Source organism: Anolis carolinensis, chromosome 2 (genome assembly GCF_035594765.1).
Source record: "Anolis carolinensis isolate JA03-04 chromosome 2, rAnoCar3.1.pri, whole genome shotgun sequence".
Taxonomy (NCBI): Eukaryota; Metazoa; Chordata; class Lepidosauria; order Squamata; family Dactyloidae; genus Anolis; species Anolis carolinensis.
Window position 1 is genome coordinate 121,405,682 of NC_085842.1, and position 23,909 is coordinate 121,429,590.

At 40.6% G+C, this 23,909-nt stretch overlaps 1 protein-coding gene across 1 annotated transcript in view; it reads right to left on the reverse strand.

Moving 5' to 3' along the window:
• Window positions 1-8,819: 8,819 nt before the first annotated feature.
• Window positions 8,820-23,909, reverse strand: part of wwc1 (WW and C2 domain containing 1) — a 120,799-nt gene continuing 105,709 nt past the window's right edge. The window contains exons 18-23 of the mRNA XM_008113249.3: window positions 21,243-21,384; window positions 19,769-19,933; window positions 15,212-15,304; window positions 13,278-13,508; window positions 11,945-12,066; window positions 8,820-10,980 (exon numbers count right to left, since the gene is read on the reverse strand). Of these exons, the coding sequence (XP_008111456.2) occupies window positions 10,914-10,980; window positions 11,945-12,066; window positions 13,278-13,508; window positions 15,212-15,304; window positions 19,769-19,933; window positions 21,243-21,384 (820 nt within the window). The 3' untranslated portion in view covers window positions 8,820-10,913. The remainder of the gene's footprint in view (window positions 10,981-11,944; window positions 12,067-13,277; window positions 13,509-15,211; window positions 15,305-19,768; window positions 19,934-21,242; window positions 21,385-23,909) is intronic.

The window sequence follows — 23,909 nt, forward strand, 5'->3', positions numbered from 1 at the left end:
CGCCTGGCCGCCCTCGCTCGCCCCCTGCCGGCCGGCGAGGTTACTGCCCTACTGATCTTCCTCCTGCTCTAATCTACAGATTAGGGCATATATTATTACACTAGCTTGGGTATTTGGCGTTGCCCAGGCTATTTGCAAACTCGATGTTTTAATTGTAAAGGTAAATGTAGAGGTTTTCCCCTGATATGAAGTCTAGTCGTGTCCGACTCTGGGGGTTGGGGCTCATCTCAATTTCTATGCCGAAGAGCTGGCGTTGTCCGTAGACACCTCCTAGGTCATGTGGCCAGCATGACTGCTTGGAGCGCCATTACCTTCCTACCTTTTGATCTACTCACATTTGCATTTTTTAACTGCTAGGTTGGCAGAAGCTAGGGCTAACAGCGGGAGCTCACCCCGCCCCCCAGATTATTTTATTTATTTATTTTTACCATGCCTTTCTCACCCGAGGGGACTCAAGGCAGCTTACATACATTGGCAAAATTCAATGCCCAAAAAATTCACTAAAATCAACAGCACATACAAATCAAATAACAATACAGAGTAAAAACACATTATACAAAATTTAAAAACATATGTATATTTAAATTCATTCATCCGAGAACCTCATACATAAATCTAAGTTCAGACCATGTCAAATCGTTGTTCTTACTCACTAAATGCTTGCGCACATAACCATGTCTTTAAGGTTTTCCTAAAGCCCAGAAGAGTTGGGGCTTATCATATATCTCTGGGGAGGGTGTTCCACAGCCGAGGAGCCACCACCAAGAAGGCCCTCTCCCTCGTCCCCACCAGCCATGCCTGCAAGGCAGGTGGGATCGAGAACAGGGCCTCCCCAGACGAAATTAGGGTTCTTGGTGGCTCATAAGAGGAGATGCGTTCGGACAGGTAAGTTGGACCGAAACCATTTAGGGCTTTATAGGTCAAACCAGCACTTTGAATTGGGCTCGGTAGCATATTGGCAGCAGGTGGAGCTGGCTTAACTAGCGAGTAGTATGCTCCCTGTATGCTACCCCAGTTATTACTCTAGCTGCCACCCATTGTACTAATTGGAGCTTCCGGGAAGTCTTCAAAGGTAACCCCACGTAGAGCGCATTGCAGTAATCCAAACGGGATGTAACCAGAGCATGGACCACTGCGCTCAGACTTCCCAAGGTACGGGCGCAACTGCCGCACAAGTCTTAATAGTGTGAATGCTCCCCTGGCCACCACTGACACCTGCGGCTCCAGGCTCAATGATGAATCCAGGAGAACATCCAGACTGCGAACCTGTGTCTTCAGAGGGAGTGTGACCCTGTCCAACACAGGCTGTAACCCTATGCCCTGTTTGGTCTTGCGACTGCCCAGGAGGACCTCTGTCTTGTCTGGATTCAATTTCAATTTGTTCGCCCTCATCCAGTTCGACACAGCGGCCAAGCACTGGTTCAGGACCTGAACAGCCTCCTTCGTGACAGGAGGGAAGGAGTGACAGAGCTGGACATCATCTGCGTACAGATGACACCGTACCCTGAAACTCCAGATGATCTCTCCCAGTGGTTTCATGTATATGTTGAACAACATGGGGACAGTACCGAACCCTGTGGGACCCCACAAGACGATGGTTGTGGAGCCGAGCAGGTGTCCTCCAAGGACAACATTTGGGAACAATCCTCCAGGAAGGACCGGAGCCACTGAGAGGATCAGCTGTCTATGAAAACGTTGCCCAGGGGATGCCCGGATGTGTTAGGATCCTGCAGGGAGGCTTCTCTCATGTCCCTTGGAAGGCGCTGAACAGACTGTGCTCTGGCATCACTAGAGGCAGAGCCAACCTTAGGACATGGGGTCACAAGTGGAGTCCATAACATGCGAGTGAGGAGAAGAGCTAACTACTCAACCTGTGGGTCCCCAGATGTTTTGGTCTTCAACCCTCAGAAATCCTAACATGTGGTAAACTGGCTGGGATTTCTGGGAGTTGTAGGCCAAAACACCTGGGGGCCCACAGGCTGAGAATCCCTGCTTTAGACTTTGGACTGTTAAGAGTACCATGAGATACAGAGACAACCTTGCGAGTGTGGAGAAGAGCAAACCACAGACCACCTATTACAATGCAGCCTGAGCCCTGCCACATGCACCATGGAGGACCTTCTTAAAGCAACACCAGAGGCACTTCAAGTAGCCAGCTACGGGTCAAAGGATGTTTTGTATAATGCCAAGTGTTTAATTTTGTGTTTTTAAATACAACTGTACCCTTGTGCTTCTGACACAATAAATAAAAGTACTTCGTTTGTTATGTTAGGCAAATTTGCTCTGGATATTTCATCGGTAGGGTTCAGTGTGCTGACTGTAGGGTAAACTACAACTCCCACTATGGTGAGACAGTCCTTCAAACCCCTCCAGTAGATTGAGTTAGTCATGGGGTTCTGTGTGATCCAGGTCCATCATTGATGTAGTTCACAGTTTCTCTGATTGTGGGTGAACTACAACTCCCAGAAAGGAAGGTAATGTCAGAAATATTAAATATTAATTGCGTATTTTTTATTACAAAAGTATAGGCCGAAGCCTGTTGGAGTCAGTGGACCAAAGCTAGCGTCGCTCTAAGGAGAGTGAGTAGGCCAAAGCCTACTGGTGGTAGTTTTTTGCCTTGGTGAGGGAACTCCGCGGTCAGTGTAAGGTGAACATCAGTCTGAGGTAAAGCTGTTTGAGAGAAGCCTCATGTTTTAAAGCTCCTGTGTTTGAAGACTGCTGCGTGTTAGAGCTACTATGTATTTATTTGTGTTATAGAAACCTTGTTATTGTAAATAATATTGTAAATAAGCCTACTTTGGTCTGTGTGTTTTTGTTCCTTTTCATCACTTCGGGCTACTGGTGCTAGATTGCACCACTGCTGAAGAGTTGCCCTGCTATACATTTATGAGGAGGGTCTTTTGTTATTAAGCCCACTCACCCAACAAGTCAGTTTCCCCCAAACCCCTCTAGTAATTAAATCCTGGCATATCAGGTATGTGTGCCAAGTTTGGTTTAGATCCATTGGTGTTTGGGTTCACAGATGTAGGTGAACTACAACTCCCCCAAATCAAGGTGATTTTTTCCCCAAACACCTCCAGTATTTTTTTGCTGGTCATGGGGGCTGTGTGTGCCAAATTTGGTCTAATTCCATCTTTGGTGGAGTTGAGTGATTGTTGATTGCAGGTGAACTATATATCCCAGTATCTGCAACTCTAAAATGTCCAGGCCAATTCCCCTCAAAACCCACCAATATTCAAATTTGGGCATATCGAGTATGCATGCCAAGTTTGGTCCAGATCCATCATTGTTTGGGTTCATAGTGTGCTCTGGATGTAGGTGAACTACAACTATAAATCCCTCCAAAGACCTCCAGTATTTTTGTTAGCCATGGGGGTTCTGTGTGCCATGTTAGTTCCAGGTCCATCGTTGGTGGAGTTCAGAGTGCAGGTAAACTATACATCCCAGTATCTACAACTCCTATAAATCATGGTGAATTCTCCCCAAACCTCTCTAGTATGTTCAGTTGCTGATCAATTCCTCTGTTTGCTGTGTGCTGTATGAAAGCCTTCACTATGATGGTGGGCAGTATGGTATTTGTGGAGGACATTAGCAGGCTCTTGTAAATGTTTACGGCACTTTATAACCTGCAATGTCATTGGAGCGAGGGCCATTGGTGTCTCCTGAGTAGTGGGAGCTATAGCTATTTGTGGAAGTGGGAGCCCCAGTCACACACATACATACATATTTTTGTTTTTATTGCAGCTATAGATATAGATGGGGTGATTCCTTTCTACTAAAAGAAACACCTCAAATGAAACAGAGGTTCCTATTAATTTGCTCCCATGCCTCACAGACTGTGGTTGCAATATAGAGCTCCAGCAGCTAAGGGTGCATTTACACTGTGCAGCTTCACACCACTTGTATTGCCATGGCTCAATGCTATGGAATTATGGGAGTTGTAGTTTTACACAGTTTTTAGCCTTCTCGGCCCAAGAGAGCTGGTGTCTTAACAAACAACAACTCCCATGATTCCATAATATTGAACCACATCAGTTAGAGTAAGTAAGTATGTAAAACTTTATTTCTATCCCGCCCTATCTCCCCATGGGGACTCAGGGCAGCTCACATCATATAAGGCCAACATTCAATGCCATAATTAAAAAATACAACAATAAATGAACAAAAATCCCAATGGACAATACAGCACATTCAACAATCATATGAACCACAAGAGAAACAGTAATAACGAATTCCAAACAATATCAATAAAAACAGGGTTAAAAGCTATGTTCATATTACATTCTGATTTCAAAAGGCCGGATCATTCGCATCTCCATAAGCCTGGGCGCCTAGGAAGGTTTTTATTTGCCTCCTAAAGGAGGACAGCGATGGGGCCATCCTGGTCTCCTTCAGGAGGGAGTTGCAGAGGCAGGGGGCAACTACAGAGAAGGTCCTCAGTGTCCATCTGCATTAATTCTACAATATAAATGCACCCACTCTTTCCTTGCTCCAGTAGAAACATTGCATGAGCAGATTACTTATCATTGAAATGCTGGATTTAAGCCACCAACAGAGCAATTTCTCTTCCATTGCCCATTGCATGACAGTTAATGGGCAGTGGAAGGGTCTTTCTGGGAGATGGTGGTGGGATATAAATAAAGTTATGATTGTTGTTGTTGTTATTGTTATTAAATATGCACTGAGCCATGGCAGTTAAAGTGGCTTCAAATTGCATTGATTCTACAGTGTAGATCAGGCATGGACAAACTTTCTTACTTGGGGGCTGCATGGTGGGTCAGAGCAGGGTGGGCAGGCCGGACAGAGGGAGGGGGGTTCTCTCCAAGTTCCCTCCCTGCTCTTTCCTCCCCTTCCTCTTCTCTTTCGGAGGCAGAAAGTGAAGGAAAGACAGGAAACATTTGGATCCCAAAAGGTTGGCCTTTGTCAGGATGAGATGGTGGACGGGAGAGAAAATGTGTATCCATTAGACCCCACAGTGCCTACCCCCAATATATAATCTTACAGTCCTAGAGATGGAAGAGGAGACCCCCAAGAGCCATCCAGTCCAACCCCCTGCCATGCAAGAAGGCACAAAGCACTCAGTCTCTGCGGGAAAGCCTCCAGAGAAGGAGACTCCACCACACTCTGAGGCAGCCTATGCCACTCTCCAACAGCTCTTACTCTCAGGAAGTTCTTCCTCATCTTTTCAGTGGAATCTCTTTCCCTGCCATTTGAAACCATTGCTCCCTTGTGTTATGGTTTCTGGAGCAGCAGCAAATCAGTTTTTCCCCTCCTCCTCAATAAGACACCCTTTCAAATCTTGAACATGGTTCTCCTGTTCCCTCTCTAGCTTCTCTTCTCCCAGGTAAACATCCCTCATGAGGAAAGGAGGAAGGAAAAAGAGAAGGAAGGAAGGGGGGAGGGAGGGAGGGAGAGAAGAAGGGAAGAAGAGAAGGGTGGAAGGAAGAGTGGAAGAGAATGGGGAAGAGAAGGGGAAAGGAAGGAGGGAGGGAGAAAGAGGGAGGTAAGGAAGGTGAAAGAAGGTGGTAAGGAAGGAAGGGAAGAATGGAAGGAGGAAGAAAAGAGAGAAGGAAGGAAGAGGCATAAGATGGCAAGAGGAGGGCCTGAGAAAAGAGCTGAAGGGGCTGCATCCGGCCTCCGGACCCGCGTTTGCCCTTACCTGGTGTAGATGCACCTTAAGTTGGAGCAAGATAAGCCAATGCAAGAGTGTGCCAGGCGGGCAAAGTCCATGGCCTCACAGCAGCAAAAGTAACACTGCTATAGTCACAAGGGAAGCATGCTTTGCTTTGCTGCAAGCGGAAGTGCCCATGCTGCACCACCCACCTCACAGGGGAAACATCTTCTGAAATGCTTGGAACAAAGTGTGTTTCAGATTTTGAAATACCGATATCTACATGTAATGAGATTATCTTGGACATAGCATCCATCTAAACATGACTTTTAAATTTTTTGTCTATACACCTTATACACATAGCCTGAATATAACTTTATACACAACTTGTAATCATTTTCTGCATGAAATGATGTTAGTGTACACTGCAATCAGAAAGCAAAGTGGTTATCTCAGCCACCCATTTTGCCATTTGGGATTTTTTTGGATTTCTGGAGAAGGGATGCTCAACCTTTGACTCAAATTGAGCCTCGGAAACCACTCCAGTTAACAATTCTGGTGAAGAGACGTGGCTTCTCTCACTGGATTTTTATTCAATGTCACATATTTTCTGTGCTATGTAGAAGAGCTACCATCTGAAATGTATACTGCTCTGCTTGATTTGTGTGTGCGTTAGTAAAACAAATGCAATAATGCCAGAAAATTCTAATTTAATGACATTATTTCCCAGCAAAAGTGGCGTGGAGCTGTTGGAGACCTGGGATTTTATTTTTTAGACAGGGAACATCATGCCATAATCTGTCCTGCACTGTCCTACTTTCTTGGTTTCTCTTATCATCTTCATAATGGGAGATAAAATGGATTTTTCCACACCAAACCTGTATAACTGTAAACTCCTCTTATGCAAAGGTTCACTGTTGAGCCCAATTAATTCAGACCTATTAACTTTGAAAAAAAAAAAAAGAACTGGTTTGGCAGAGATAAGAATTGCTAGATTGGTTTGGTGGTGTCGGTAGGTTTTTGAGTAATTACATTGGAATACCGCCGATCTCTGGGCCTGAATATATTGCACAAGATTATCTAGCCTAAAATGATACACTTTAATATATTGGGTTTATGGTTCCCATCCCCTTGATCAGGTTGTGTGTTTATTGCTATATAATTGTATTGTTTTACCTTGCTTAATAATGTGTTATTATGTTGCTATGTAATGTATGTGTTGTTTTTATGATTGGAAACCGCCCCAAGTCCCATCCGGGAGATAGGGCAGTATATAAATAAAGTTTTATTTATTATTATTTGTTGATATTTCTCAACCATCAGTTTTGTACTCTTCTTTGTAGGCACTATCATGAGGACTATGATGATGAATGTTCACACTTCTGGTTTCTAGGAAATTCCCACAACTACTTTACATTATGGTAATGGCGTTCCATGCAGTCATGCTGGCCACATGATCTTGGATGTGTCTATGGACAATGCTGCCTCTTCGGCTTAGAAATGGAGATGAGCACCAACCCCCAGTCGGACACGGCTGGACTTAAGTCAGGGGAAACCTTTACCTTACCTACTTTACATTAATTAAAAATTATCCAGGTATCGTCCCTTTCAGCCTGTTGGACTTAGCTTCCAAATCACAATGTATTAATTATAGTATTTTAGAGAATATACAACCATTTGCACACAGCTCAGGCCATTTTTACTGGGGAAATATGGACATTTGTTTGCTTTTTTAAGAAATTAAATGCATTCCAGGGCATTTCCCATTCACTCTTCCCATATTGAAACTGAATATAATTAATGATGCCATGTGTTTTAATAAATAAATCAGTAGTTGGCCAGTGGTAGCAACATAAAACTATGGGACTTTGGACAGTTGCCTGATAACATATTACTCCAACATGAGTGCTTTTGAAAAAAATCTTCAGTGGAGTTAGGCTAATTGTTGTTGTATTACTTTCAATTTGTTTCTCATTTATAGCAAACCTAAAACAATTTTTTCAGAGCTTTCTTGGCAGGATTTATTCATGGGGGAATGGTGACTCTGCCTTTCTCTGATTCTGAGAGTGTGTGACTTGGCCAAAATCACCCAGTGGGTTTCTATGGCTGAATCTTGGTCTACAGAGTCATTGTCCAATACACAAACCATTATTTCACACAGGCAATATATTAGGTGAAGCAAAAACTGAAAAGCAGAAATGAGTATGTATTTTCTGCACTGAGTAACTTAAAAAGGAAAAATAAACTAGTATTTTTTAATTTTAAAATAATGAAGTAAGGAATAGGAAAGAGAAGTCCCTATTTCAATAGAGTGTTCCTGACATTCTGAATGTATAAATATGTATTTCCCGGTTTGCAGTATCTTGTTTAAAATCTCTAACAGACTGCAGTTTGGCAAACCCCACATTGTCTTGTGTGTGCTCTAGGGGTGGCCAGAATTCAGCTGGGCTGCAAATCCACATTTATTCTTTACCCAAGATCTGGAAAATAAGTATATTTTTCCCAAGAGTTGCTATGTAGTGGCTGTTCAGATCCCAAGTCGCTCTCTAGCCATAGAATACAATACCTACCTACAGAAGAGGCTGCGGCTGCCCTGCACTTCCTGATCATCTTTCTCCATGATCTGCAAAGTTCTCATAGTCACAAGGGATTTGATTTATTTTTCCAGAGACCAATGGATAAAATATTATGGTTTGCATCAAAGCAGCATCCCCTCTCTAGCCACACTTTCAGGAATCCATTTTGCCTCTATACTACATAGCTTTGAAGACCTCTCTTTAGAAGGTGGGGAGGTTTGCTCATTTTGTACAGGTTGTATGCTTACTTGACCTAATAAATGTAAATAACAAGGTCTGAATTGTAGTACTGTACTTATAGTAATAAGGCAACAAAGGGCAATCTTGGTATTTAAAACGAAGCATCACGATGCTCTGGGAACAATTATTTCACTAAAAAGAAACATCACAGGAAGCAAGCATATATTTCTAGTATAAACCCCAATTAAAAATGATCAAAATGTTTTCAAAATCACATGGATTCATGATTCTACTTCACATGGTTTCTTAGATCTCCCAAAGAACATTATTTCCCTAAAGAAGAAGGTGGAACTCTTAAAAGTCCATATAGGTGCATGTGAAAGTAGGCACTGATAATATTCTGAACAAATTTTTCCTATGCACAGACAGAAAAGACACAGAAGTTAGGCATGTAAATTTCTATAGCAGTTTTAATCTGTTAATCCTGACAAAATTTAAAATAGATATAAATTCATTTAGTGCTGGCCTATTAAAGTGTTTTATACATAAAAACAAATATGTACATCTCAAGAGAATTCCAGTTTTAAAACACTTGTCGGCTTTCCTCCTGAAGGTGCATCTTGGTTTGTGGACCTTTAAGGCCCTGGTCTTCCTGCGCCTGCTGTTCTCTGCTCTTAAATTGGCAACATTTGGAGGATAAGAGAACGTGAGATGCAAGGATTGCTGGTGAAGGGTCAAGCCTTACACTCCCAAGAGACTCAGCCCAGTATGAAACTACACCCGTGTCCACCTCTGTCGCTCACCAGAAGAGAAAAAATAACCAGATTTCACTTGGATGGAACAGAGTTAACATGATATCTAAAAGGCATGCAACTCAGATTAAGAGAAGTGCTGGTTGCAGGACATGGGCAGAACCTCATACCTCTCCTCTTCCCAGCAGCTTATTGGAGCATCTCCCATGGGTCAAGGGACCTCCTGATTGGGGCAGATTCTAGAGTAAAGAGGGAAAATGAATTGCTTCATGTCAAGGTGGAATACCTTTTTGAGAGAGGATTATTTAGTTCCAATGAGGGTTACATATATAGCTCAAAGGAGATAGTCATGGGAGAGAATCTCTGCCTGCCCTTTTCCACGGGCGCTTCTCTAGATCCAACTGGTTTTAGCTACACTGATTTTATCAATTGACTAGTGCTACAAAAGCACACAGCCTAGTTCATTCATCTAAGGCTGTACCAGGCAGAAAGCTTTCTCTAGGTTTCTAAGCAGAGGCTGGATGACCATGTGTTAGGGGTGCTTTGTGTGTTTCTGCCTGACAGAATTAGGTTGAACTGGATGGCCCTTGTGATCTCTTTCAACTCTGTGACTCTAGGATATACTGTCTGAATAGTTTGTGCGCATGCACATTGCTTCTACTCATGTACATCTAAAAGTGAGTCTGCAGACAAAGGAGTGCTTGAGTGTTAACACAGATAAAACAGATTACTAAGGTTGATGAGATGGATGTGAAAATCCAAAAACTAACAGTAAACTATGGCTTATAGACACAGTTACAGTATTACTATTAGACAAGGCTTTGTTGCATGTTTATTAGAAATTTACAAAAGTGGTAAGAGGAAAACCACTCCAATTTAGTTGTTTCATTCAAGTAAGGAGAGGAGAAATAATCAGACTTTTTTCCCCAGTATGCTAGACACAGCTCAATATAAAGTTATGTTCAGAATACTTGGGGGTTTTTTTAAACCCCTTAATGTTGCTGCTCTTTGTAAATTAGTAGAATTATATATGGATTGCTTTCTTTTAGAAAACACTATGATTTTTTTTGGGGAAAAAACCTTGGTTTTTAAAAGTAGGAGTTATATTTGACTTCAGGGTGGTCAGATATGCTAACTTTAATGCATGCCCCTGCAGCTCTCTCCCTGCAGCAGAGGGTTCACTGGGCTTTTGGGACGTTTTACAGGTCAAATACACAATGCGCTGAAGTAACAACCTCCAAATTAAAGTGCAGCAGGCATTTTGAACTCCACACCCATTTTATGACTAAGAAGGAAATGGAAGTGTTTCATAGCTCACAGAGCACTCATCTGCAGCTCTTTACAAAACAAATGGCTTCTTTTCATCCTCTACTTTGTATAAAAATATTTAAGATCACAACACCTACTTATAAGAGTGGGGTTACGTTTTTAGAATCACTGGATTGATGCTCCTTCAGATTCAAGTTTTATTGTGGTAAAACATTTTTTAAAAAGGAGAGCTGTACAAAAAAGTCTAAAACGGAATCTTATTTAAACAACATTTTGAGACATTTTTGTTCATATTTTAAAAAATCTTCCCAAAAATATGCTAAATATACAAACTATGTACTTATCTAATTTTAATGCTGGCATTTGCAGTGAGTGGAAAAACCTACAAATCTCGACATGGAGCTAATAAAGCCATCAATGTACAAATGACTTGGTACCTTTGTAATGCCACGTACATAAATAAACTTCAGTGAAATGAAATTACATTTTTTGAAGTGGTTGGAGAAAGAAATACTTAAATAGACATTAAACATCATCCGCAGAAAGAGTTGGAATGTTCATCCTTGGTCGCGTGAAAAAAGCCATTTTCTCTCTATAAAATAACATACAAATATGATTGTTAATGAGATTAAGACACTTTAAATCTTTAAAACTCAAGAGACAAAGAAAAAACTATTTATGTCTAGTTACTTTCCACCAGAGTTAGTAAACAGATAATTAAATTATTAGTATGAATTCCCTTTCCAATAATTAAGGTATAACTAAGTTACATTACAGTTATAAGTTAACAAGAGAAAGCAGTTATCTTTCTGAAATGTAACTATGGCCTTCATTTTTATATTGACAGGGTGCGTACTCTCAACTAATTAGAGGAGAAGAAAGAGGAAGAATATCATGCAATTCCAGTGCTGGCTTGGGCTCCATTACAGGTACTGAAAAAACAAGGATGTGAATAGATGGAGAGCATGCTTTGTACCACAACTAGCAGATTGTAGCACTCACATAGGTCTTCTCTAAAACTAACTATTTACCATTAGTTACTATTTACTCAAGCAGCAAGATTAGTGCTAAAAAAGTGCAGAAGGCACTGATAATAATTATATTCTTGTCTTAGCAAGGCACAAAATTGTTCCCTGTTTTATCAGCAACAGTATAACACAGCTATCCTTTGGTGACAGTAATTCAAGATGAAGGAAGTCAAAATATTTAAATTTTAATGAATGGCAACCACTGTGAAAGGCATTTTAGCAAAGCCCACTGTTTTCTGTTTGGTAAGCACACAAGAGTGTTCTAGGTAAGTCTTTCATTTTAAACAAAGGTACCTGAAAACATGAGGCATGTATTCTGTAAATGCTTGATAAGAGCATTTTTTTAGAAGAGGCCTTTTTTAGAAGAATACGCCATACAAGGTTGTCACTCATTGTCAGAAAATGGCCATGACAATAAGCGTGATAACGTATTTCTACAGTTAGAGATTTTTATGGTGCTGATAAGTGAGGTTATATAAAAAGCAGTAAATTGTGTATTTAAATAAAACTTGCAGTGCCTTTTCCTACCTGAATGATTGCACCTCCAGGGGTTCCTTTCGACTCTGACCTCGCAGCCTGTGCACATCTTTAGCAGCTGCTCTCATCATTTTATCTGCCTTCTGCTCACATTTACATGCAACTTTTTCCATCTAAGAAAATGAGGAATGGAAACATTCATTTCAGTAAGTGTACAATTGCTTTTTGTTTCATCCGACATTCTTTTCTGTAACACAAAGAACTTCATTTCCATGTTCAACATAGAGCGATCAGGTAAGACTGATTTATGTAGAGCCATAAAACACAAGTGTTGTAAAAAGATAGGGACAGCTTAAGCAATGTTATGGCCACCATTGTTCTCACAAATATGCTAGAGACACTGATAAGCATTAAAACCAGAAAATGTCAGATTGATCCTATTATTGCACTCATGTGATCAACTACAGAGGTAAATGAGGGTGAATGCAGTAGAATGCTGCCCAGTTCCTCATCCACAGAGTTTGAGTAAAATCAAAAGACCCCACAAACATTTTGTGGGTATAGATGTTATGACAAATAAATAATGCCTGCATCATGATTTTTGCAAATATGTATCTAGGATAAACAGAATAATGCAATGTGGACACTAACCTAGGTGAATATAGCTTTAAAGGGCTGACAAGGGAAATATAAAGATCAGAGTGTTGATGTTATTCAACAGACCTTTCATGTATTGTTAACTGACAGCAGGTTAATCTGATTCTGGGGGGGGGGGGGGGGTATTATTTTCTTCCAAGCAGCAAGTAATGGGCTTATGTATCGGAAAGCAACTTTGTTTTACGCTAAGTATCATTTAATAGAAAATAGATAATTGGCCCTGCAAGTAGTACACTTTTATGTGCCTATGAGGAATGGATTAGGAAGCTGAATATAATTGTTGTGTGGAAGGGCCCTCCTTATAGCCGTTTGTATTCTATCTCTTTACTGGCTTTACTCAAAGTAGTTCACGTCATCAGACACACAATCTTGTCAGAAATTACTTTCTTGACCATAGTGCAAGACAGCCTATATAAGTTTGCCTTGTGCACGCCTATGGAAGAACAAATTGCTTTTAGGGAATTCCTATCCAAGTGAATGAGCTGCTGCATCAAGCCATGTGTTATACTGATATGGAGCTAAAATGTGCAGATAATGGTCACTCTTTTATTCTGGCTAGACCTATTTAAAGCCAACTAAAAGTGTCCGTGCCAAAAAACCTTCCAAAAGATCAAAAGAGATTTGAGTACAAGTAGAAGAGCATTTTTAAACCCACCAAGTACTGTATCCTATTGTTATCTTGATAATTTGGGAACAGCCAACAGCCCATGGTCCCAAGAACATTTACCTGCTTCTCCACCAGCCTCATCAAAATCCGAAATCGTTCATCCTCATCTATGCACCGCGGTAGTTCCTTTTGACCCTGATTTTGAGCTTGTTCTAATTGCTCCTTCAGTTGTTTAAGAACCGAAATTTCCTGCACCAGTTGGGTGTGCCAGGTTTTTGAAGCCTGCAAGTCCAGTTCCAGGTCCAGAGAAGTACGGATGAGACGCTCATGTCCAATGCTTTTAACAGAAGACTAAAAGGGAAAAATGTTTTACAAGTATGAAGAGTTGACCAATTATTTAAAGTACTATGTGTTTTGTCATGACTAAAGATTTTTAAATATTAAACATGCGGTAGCTAAAATCACATGGCGCAGCGGATTAAATCACTGAGCTGCTGCACTTGCTAACCGAAAGGTCGCCAGTTCGAATCCAGAGTGGGGTGAGTTCCCGCTGTTAGCCCCAGCTTCTGCCAAACTAGAAGTTCGAAAACATGCAAATATGAGTAGATAAATAGGTACCGCTTTGGTGGGAAGGTAACAGTGCTCGATGCAGTCATGCTAGCCTCATGACTTTGGAGGCATTTACCGACAACGCCGGCTCTTCGGCTTAGAAATGAAGATGAACACCACCCCAGAGTCAGACACAACTAGACTTAATGTCAAGGGAAACCTTTACCTTTACCTAGTTAAAATCAATCACTAAATAATATTCCTGTAATTATTCTTCTAGTTTCATTTTACAAAAGCTTCCAAAATAATTTAGAACTACATGCCAGATACTGTATGTTTTGCAATGCGATTACCCTTTGGCACAGAAACTATAAAATACATAAACTGCAACTGACAGTGAACTGTCTCAAGAAGTCTTGCTGGGAATATGTAATATGCAAAATTAGTGCAGTACTTCATGAGTGGAATGTAGGGAAATACTATATTACTACTACTACTACTACTACTACTATAGTGATTCTTTAGTTCAGAGCTTTCCAAACAGTGTGTCACAACATATTTGCATCATCTGCAGTGTGTACATTGTGTTACACAAAAGTAACAAGAAACCTCTGAGTCTACATGAAATAAGCAGTACAACTGAAACATGGGAATCAAAAGATGCTTGCTGACGAAATGTGGGTGTGTTTATCTAATATTCCCCCATATATTCAAAACTTGTGTTCATCCCACCTATCACATATTTCATTAAAATAGTAAGTAGTTATTAGTATTATATGATTTTTAATCATTCTTTCACACCTTTGAGTGTTGTTACTCACAAATGACAAAAATCTTGGAAATGTTATGTAATTTTACAAATCACATACAGTATTTTTAAAAATATAAATGAAAGGTTTTCATGAGACATGTTGTGTCCCCGTGTATTTTGTTATTACAAAATACACGGGCTGTGGCACAGGCTGGTTAGTAGCCAGCTGCAACAAATCACTCTGACCAAGAGGTCATGAGTTCGAGGCCCACCCGTGCCTGCATCTGTCTCTGTCTCTGTTCTATGTTATGGCATTGAATGTTTGCCTTATATGTGCAATGTAATCCGCCCTGAGTCCCCTTCAGGGTGAGAAGGGCGGAATATAAATACTGTAAATAAATAAATAAAATACATACAATGTATGGATTTATCTGTATCTCTTATAAACGGTTGATGTAACCTCCAGTTTGCTGATAAAACTGAATTACTGTATCATGAAATGATGCATGTCTAAAAAGTCTGTCATCAACATAAAATGGTTGGAAAGCTCTGTTTTAGTTGTACATTCATATTTTATTGCACTGATTTCATTTATTCCTGTACTTCTTTTTATGTGATAAGGGTTTTTTTTAAGTCTTCTTGAAATGTTGTTATGTATCACACAGAAGGCAGGGGATGCAACTGATAAACCTCTTAATTAAAAATGTAAAAGAATAGAAATAAGAAAAAGACAGCATGTCAGGAAAGTAGTTACCCTTTTCATCCTGACACTTCGCCTCTCCACAGCGTTCCGAACAAAGGGCGGTTTCTTAGACAATGTCGAACTGTCACTATCACTGCGATTAAGCTGAAAAGAGAAATGAACAACAGGCAGTGAGCAAGCTGTTATCGCTGATACTGAATGATTACTCATCTGTTTTCTGGAAGAAGCTCATTCCATTGAGAGAAGAAAATGCCAGAATGATCATGACAAAGGCAATGGAAGGGACTAGGGAGTAGAGAAAATTATTGTTTTCACAATGGCATCAGAGAAATACAATCAAGAATGAAAACAAGGTGTGCACTAACCTTGTTCCTTATCATAAATATGAATTATTAATTTGTTTTTATACCAGCTACAGTTTGAGTCAGTGGAACCCAGTGCCATCTTGAATTTTCCCCTCTTCTCAGAAATTGGCTACATTTGAAACAGACAATGTTGAGCCATAGTCTGACAAAGGTGGCTTCTTATATGCCCACACTATACCATTCATGTATTAATTTGAGGTTCTAGCCATTACCAAGGCAACTTTTCATGCCCTAGCAAATCGTTATTCTGGAGAGCCTGTACTGCATGTCTTGAATGTCTTGAAAGCCTTAAGTCAAAAGTGTTAAACTCATTTTCACTGAGATCACATCAGCCTTCTGGTTACCTTGCAAGGGCCGTTTTTATTTGTAAGACTATATAAATATAACTGTTGAAAGCCTTTTGGGTTACATAAAATGATGTGGCATGCTGGATTTGGCCCTTAGGCCTTGCATTTGACATAGGTGTCTTAAATGGTGACAGATCTACTATGCCATAGAATTATCCAGACGTGATACAACTGACCCTTATCCAAGAGGTTTAAATCGTCCTCACAGGAAAACCAGTGGTTTTCCTACAGAGCCCTAGCTAGTTTCACGAATTTCCCCAACCCCTGCAGCTAGACATTCATGGAAAAGAGAGTTCAAGCACATGTTCCTACCACTGCCTTCTTTGCCTACCTATTGTTATTTTCATCTATTCTCTTCATTTCCTCACCGTTTCTATACCAGTTCAGCAGTAGGATCTCAGTCTTAGTTTCAGAGTAAAAGAATATAACCAATGTGTCTACTTGAAAGCAGTAAAGTCTATAAAGATTTGTGTAATCCATTTAGGACATCAGTGAACAATAAGAGGTTTGCATTCCTTGAATCCCACTCCCTAGCTTTCCTGTGGCTGTTTATGAGAGAAGCAGTTTCAATCTGTGATTTTTGCCATGGAACCCAAAGTAAGTATTTTGGCCTCTTTCCAAAAGGCTTTTAATGATTTAAGGAACTATCTAACCTAAAAGGGCTAGGAAAGGAGGAAACAGATTCACTATTCTCTCTCCCCATCCCCAAGGTTTCGTCTACCAGACAAATAGTATTTTAATTTTTAAATACCCCTTTTTTAAAAAGCCACACTGCATTGAAGTCAGAACAGGTAAATGAAGCAAGATGCAGCAACCCTTCAGTGCATCCCCAGTTCTCTGTACTGAGCCATCCATCTATCTTGCTATGCCTGAATGCCCCTGTCATGTGCTATTTGTTTCATGGCCTGATGCCAAAAGGCTTGTCCTTTTTTTAAAAAAAAATGATGCAATTTAGAGATCTAAGTCTATTGTGGAAAGTTCAACTTGCAGCTAAATCACAAGGGAAAATGGATAGCTGGTGAGTCTGTCATTATTTGGATTGGGAAGCACTAAGTGTATCAGGCCTTGTTGTGATTCATCCAAGCAATAGGCAGCCCTGATGGGCAGAAGGAACACCTCGTTCTTCAGCACAGCCAGCCCATGCTTCATGAAAGGAACTTCCTAACAGCGTGTTTTCCTTGTCTTGCTTCACTGACTAGCACTAAAGAGAGGTTATTTATAGTTTCTCTTTATCTCCTGGAACTAATTATGAATAAACATTTCATCGAAGAAGTGGCCCTGAGCATACATAACTGCAATGCACTGGATCCATTCACACTTGGCCACATATGTTGCAGTCTGAAATCATAATGGTACCAAACTTCTCATTACTTTCCTTTGTATCTTCCTCTCGCTATAAAAGAGACCATCTTTTTGGGAAGAACTTCATCATTCAGTTGCAATACAGTTATCAGAGTCTCACTTATGTGATTAGATATTTGCTGCTTTGCTCAAATGTTAGGCTTGAAGAAAGCAATAGAGCATCATTTTCATCTGGTTCAGGTCCTCACTGTAGTCATATTTAGTATGCAGGTTTGGGACTTGAATTATTTTTCCAATATAGGAGAGATGGAAAAATATGTTGTGTTCTGTGTATTATGTATATGTGTAACCTTTTAAATCAAATTCTACAGTATGTAAAACTGAGTCAGTTGTTACTTTCTAGTGATGTTTCATCAATAACATTTCATTCAATAAAAATCTCCTGGCAGTAGAGATAATTCTGGAGAGGCTCCAGCAGATGAATAATGCAACAACAGTTTTTGAACTGGAATCAGTAAATTCCCTAAAATTCAGAGAACAGAGTACAGGCAGTCCCTGGGTAATGCACAAGATAGATTCTACAGCTCTGTTCTAAGTTGAATTTGCATGTAAGTTGGAATAGATACATATTTTAAGTGTAACTCCATTCAAAAATGTGTTTTCAATTTTGTTTTGGATTGCATAGGGAAGGGTTGTTTTGCTGTCTGTGCCCCTCTTCAGAAGAATTCACCCCAATTTCTGTCTCTGTGACAACTGGATTTTGAACATTTTGGGTTGTCATGGAAACAAGGATTGATAGGGAAGCTTCAGTGGAGACTCCTTTTCCCCATAATACCAATTACAAGAGTGAATTTCCCTTCCTAGGAGTAGATTACTCCCAACTTCCTGTTGTTTCAACCCTGTTTGTAACTAGGAGTTGTATGAAAGGCGGATGTTTGTAGCTCGGGAACTGCCTGTGTGCATATTTGGATCTTTCTGCGGGCAGATATTAGTTACTCTTAAGCTGTGTGTCAGAGCTGCTAATTTCCAAACAAACATTACAAATAAGACTTAGATTTAAATTTGGATTGGTTGATCAAAATATTTGGTTGTCAGGAAACAACATCCTAAGCAAGTGCAACTACAATTTGAACTGGACCTTTGTTGCATAAAAAGAGGCAATGGGCAAGCAGACTTTTTTCTAAGGAAAGCTGCACTGTTATATTGTTTTATGGAGCAAGGGGGGGAAACAGAGATGTTGCCAGTGAAAAGGGTCGAAGTCCTAAGTTGAATGAAGCAGAGTAAGAAGCAGGTGTGTGCCCTTCCCTTTATCTCCCTTTTCTTTCTCACTCAGCAGGCTTCCAGGGAAGGGTCAAAGTGCTCTTGTCAAAGGCCTGAACTGATAATTTTCAGAGGGCTGGGGGGGGGGGCTCCTGAAATTAGGTCAAGGGCCCTCGGATGACTGGTCACTTATGCACAAGAAAACTTTCTTCAGCTTTGAAAACTGTGCAGTTCTAAGTTACCCACAGAGTCTGTTTTTCATTGCAGTCATGCAGTCACCTTGAGGAGACAGTGGCTTAGCAACAAAGAATTCAACAGAAATAGTTGTATGCAATATATTAACCAGCAGAGGCTTCCGTGGTGCATTCCTTTAAATGCTTTGCTGAGCAAACTAAATAGCCTGCCTGTACATCAGAATGTGGGCCCTCATTTTTAACTTCACAAATTCAAAGAATGAACATTGAATTCCTCTGTATCTAAATTACTTATTGTTTATATTTGATGTTATGGTTAATGTAAAATAACAAAATAAAATAAAGCATCCTTGATGATCTACATCTACAGTCAGGGCATATAAACATGCACTCAGATTCTTTTTCAGAAGGTTCCTCAACAGAAACCAACTAATCTTGACAGGCTTCGAGATATACAGTGTTCCCTCACTACTTCGTGGTTCACTTTTTGTGAATTCACTGTTTTGCGGTTTTTCAATAAACTCTAAAAGAGTATTATAAATCATAAAAAATTACAATTTACAGCCTAAGGAAGGGAGGAAGGAGAAGCTGAAGGGAGAGAAAAGGAGCTTAAGCGGCAACGGGAGGAGAAGGAGGCAATTTATCAACACACGATTGGTTGATAAAGACTTAATAGTGTATAACTACTAAAAGAATGTATAAATATTGAAATATATATAGTATCCTTACTTAGCAGAGTTTCACTTATTGCGGGTGGTCCTGGAACGTAACCCCTGCAATAAGTGAGGGAACACTGTATATTAAAATGCGCAGTCAGTTGAATGTGGGTGGGGAGTGTTTGACAGCTTTAGATGTAAAAAGAGGACCAGTTTGCAAACAGTATTTTCTAAAGGCCTTTAAGTCTGCCACTCTTGTTTTACCTGGTGCCCTAAAACAAGATTTCATCTATTCAAAGTGCTTTAGGAACACTAAAAGAGTGTTTTTATCTACTGAAAGCATTTCACCACATATTAAGGAAACATAAAAGCACACAAACTTTAATAAAAACTGGAGAGAGAGAGAGAGAGCAACTCACATACTGCACATAGAATAATTAAAATGAAGAAGCAGACAAGAATCCTCGGTTGCGGCTTTCCTTACCCGACACACATACTGGCTCTGTGGTCCCGGAGAAAAAGTTTTGGAACGGATGATAGTGCTGCCTCGAACAAAAGGGGTCCGTAGAGGATTAGGTGTTCTTTTCTCTTTTGGGCGAACTACAGTTGAAGATTGCAAAAGGCTCTCTGTGTTGGTCTCTTTATCCACCTGGAACACACAGATGCATTAGAGTAGAATTCCCCAAGTACGAAGAATCTGATTACAGTTTTAAGATCTCATGCATTACTGATGCTTCTCTTTTCTTCTTCATCTGTTATGCCAACACTGGGGGCCATTTCAGGAAAGTATCATAATCGATGGGCTTTGTTTTAGAAGAGGCAGCCACAGAACAAATCAAAGAATGGGACAGGTACACATTAATACCAGAGTTAAGACTTCTTAATCTAATATCTATTCATTTCAATGCTTTAAATGTGTTTGATTCTGTGTTGTATTGGGCCCTATAAAATTGAACATTTTCCTTCAGAAATAGGGGTTTGGGGATCACAAGGCTACTGATGTTTAAGAAAGCACAGCAGCACCTAGCTTCTAAATACAAAGCTCACTCTATGGACAGCTAAAGGAGTCAAGTCAATGATGTCCTGGATACTGTGCTGGGAGAAAGCAAGGTATAAATGCAATAAACAAATCAAATGAAATAAACACCATAGAAGGATAAGCCGAAGGACAAGGGATGGATTATGAAAACATACATCCAGCTGAAAAAATACAGCTTTTTACATGCTATTTCATTTGTTTAAAATGCAGAGCTCAACACAGTGTGGAAGTTAGATGAAATTACTACTGACTTGAATACCTCTAAGGTGAAGGGATATTCTTGCAAAGATAAATAATACAATGAAATAAAGAGGAACTCTCTTGGTAATTCTGTTAGTATGGAAATATAAGCCTGTTCACCAGCTTTTTGAATTTGCTTGAGAAAACAAATAACTGTGCAGAGAAGCATGAACATAGCCTGGTTTTGCCTATGCAAATACTGGTTTGTGCCAAGAAAGACTTATGGGCACATTACATTCTTTGACAATATTGTATCTGACAAGTCCAAGGACCAGACTGTGCTGGAATTATTTGCTATCTATCAGTAAAAAGAGTTTACGCGGCTCTCTTTTAACAGTGTATTTGTGACTTTCATCTATCTCAGCAAACAAGTTGCAGGCTGCAGTGGGGGGGGGGGGGGGAAGCATCAAGTTTCAACACCACTATATGGCAAAGGGAGAGGAGGGGGATCATGCCAAATAATACTCTAGTATTTCCTTGGTGAGTCTATGGGTAACATGAAGTTTAAAGCCCAGTGAAAAATATAAGTGTAGTTTTTGACAGAAAACAAAAAGGTAAGCGCAATCTCATCATGTTAGAGGGGAAGCAAGGGCACTGCAGCAACAGCACAATGCTTTAGTCAGCTTGTCCTTGTAATCACCTGCTTACAAGATATTGTACTTTCTTGTGCTTTCTTTACCTTGATGGCTGCTGGTTCAGCATATAACAAGGATGATGTTGTCTCTTCTCCTTCCCATATTGTTCTCCCCCCATAAAAAGCTTCCTCCTCTTCTGCTTCATTTTCACTGTTGTCATCTTGCTCAGCATCTTCGTCATCTTGCCTGTTATGTAAGAAAACTGGTCTGTAAATAGGCAGCACACAATCAAAATACCAATTTTTCAGAAGTTTTTGACAGTGCTATTTATATTCCAAGACACCACAACTTCCACATTTGAATACAAATGTGTATGCTTAGATTTTCTACAGTCGTCATAGGACTTGAAGGCACACAACAACAAGAGATATACCACATTGCAATTGGTACACTACAATAAGACAAACACATTAATGGCTATATTAGGCTTTATTTCATACATAAATCATTAATTCCATACATTAATCATGTGGAGATTCATAAAAAAAACTCTGGACCATAAACAAAATGAAACCTTCCATATTGTGGCACTTATCAGCTCAGCTGTATGAAAAGTTTATATCAATATCTGCGTAAATGAGGATGTCATAAATGTTTCACACCTAATTAATGCTATTTAATTTAAAATGTCACATAAAACACAAGGCTGCATCTGCCATCCAAAATGCAACACTGGCCTCACAGGGGCCCCCAAACAGTGATCAATAGAATATTCAGAATGAGCTAATTGTCTGTCTGTTTTACTGAAATGCTAGACCCACCCTATCTAAATGTTGCCAGAAAGGACAATAAGAAACTAACTTGCCAATTTTTACATTTGACCTTAAGCACGAAAGGACTGTCAGCAAAAACCTGAACATGAAAAAAGCAGTTCCAACATTTTCCATATATCCATTGTTTGGAATAAGCTTTGATGTGACATGCAAGTATAATGCAATTGGATTCATATATTCAATTTAAGTTAAAAAAAAAGATAAAAAGTCCTGCATAATGAGAAACAGTTTGAAATAGAAACATTTTTCCAGTGAGAGGTTGGTTCCCAACAGGAGTTTGTTATTACAGGGTGAAACCCCCAACATAATAAGGACAGGTTGCTTACCTGTAACCGTGTTTCTTCGAGTGTACTCTGTGAATTCACACTAATGGAGAGACTGCACCTGCGCAGGCTCCAATGGATACTCTTCCAAGCTGAAGTTTGAAATTTGGCGGTAACCCCGCCCCTCTCCCCAGAGGGTATAAGAGGCGCCCTCCGCGCTCACTCCCCAGTTCCTACGCCGCAAAGGCGACGAGAAAGGGAGAGGTTTGCACGTGGGGAAGGAAGGGCGGGATTGTGTGAATTCACAGAGTACACTCGAAGAAACACGGTTACAGGTAAGCAATCTGTCCTTTTTCTTCGTGTACTCTGTGAATGCACACTAATGGAGACTAGCAAGCTGAGGTATAGGCAGGTGGGACATAGCAAACCCGACAACAAGTTGAGTTTCCAAACAACACCTTTATTTAGGCACAAGGTGCAAAGGCAAGTGCAATGGTAAAAAACACAACAACATACAGTGCAGAACAGATCCTAGCCATTAGGATTCAGAATGTAAGGCAATCACAGCATTGCATGTCAACAGGAAGCAATAGTCATAGTAGGAATGACAGAGGTAAGTACAATAAGTTTCCCTGAATGCAGGTACTGCGAGGTAGAAGTATCGAGGAAAAGAACACAGCCTCGAGAGAAGTAAGGTGCCATTCCAGCAGTAATCAGGCAGTTGAGAGAGAAACTTAACAAAGTGTAATGGGTAAGTATAGTACACAAGCACTAGATTGAAAAACAACCAACATATCATGTCAATACACCTTGAGTGACATAAATGAATTTGGAAAGAAGGCAACAAAACTGGCTTTGAGTAAAGTAAGGAACGTTAGGAAAGGCAGGAGGAAAGGATGGACCTGGCGAAGGCCGAGTCCCTGAGGTTCTTTGAGTCCATCCTGTAGTGTGAAACAAAGGTGGATGGGGTAGACCAGATAGCCGCTCGACAGATGGAGTCGAGAGGGATTCCCCGCAGGAAGGCAGTAGAAGTAGAAAGACCCCTCGTCGATCTAGGGCGGATCGAAGGGGGAGGCGGGCGTTTAGCCAGCTGGTAGGCCAGTTCAATAGCCTGAGCAATCCAGTGTGAAAGTCTTTGAGAAGAAAGTGGTTCGCCCAGCTTATGGGTAGCATAAGCAACAAAGAGTCTAGGCGACTTACGTATGTCCTTAGTCCTGTCTCTGTAGAAGAGGAGAACCCTTCTGACATCAAGGAGATGAAGTTTCCGTTCCAAGGCAGAAGAAGGGTTAGGAAAAAAAGCAGGAAGTATGATATCCAGGTTAAGGTGGAAGGCGGAGACCACCTTAGGCAGGAAGGTGATGTCCGGGCGAAGAACGGCCTTGTCGTGGTGGAAACGGAGGTAGGGCTCGTCCACCCGAAGGGCAGCCAACTCCGACGGTCTGCGTGCAGAGGTGATGGCAACTAGAAAAGCAGTCTTCCAAGAGAGAAGGTGAAGGTCGGCGGAGGCCATGGGCTCAAAGGGGGCTGAAGCCAGTTGAGAAAGAACGAGTTCAAGGCTCCACCCAGGGGTCGGAGGTTGAACCAGAGGTCGGAGATTGTTGTAACCTCGAAGAAAGGTCTTAATGAGGTTGTTAGAGAAAAGAGAAGGTTGTCCTTGACATTGGAAATGCCAGGA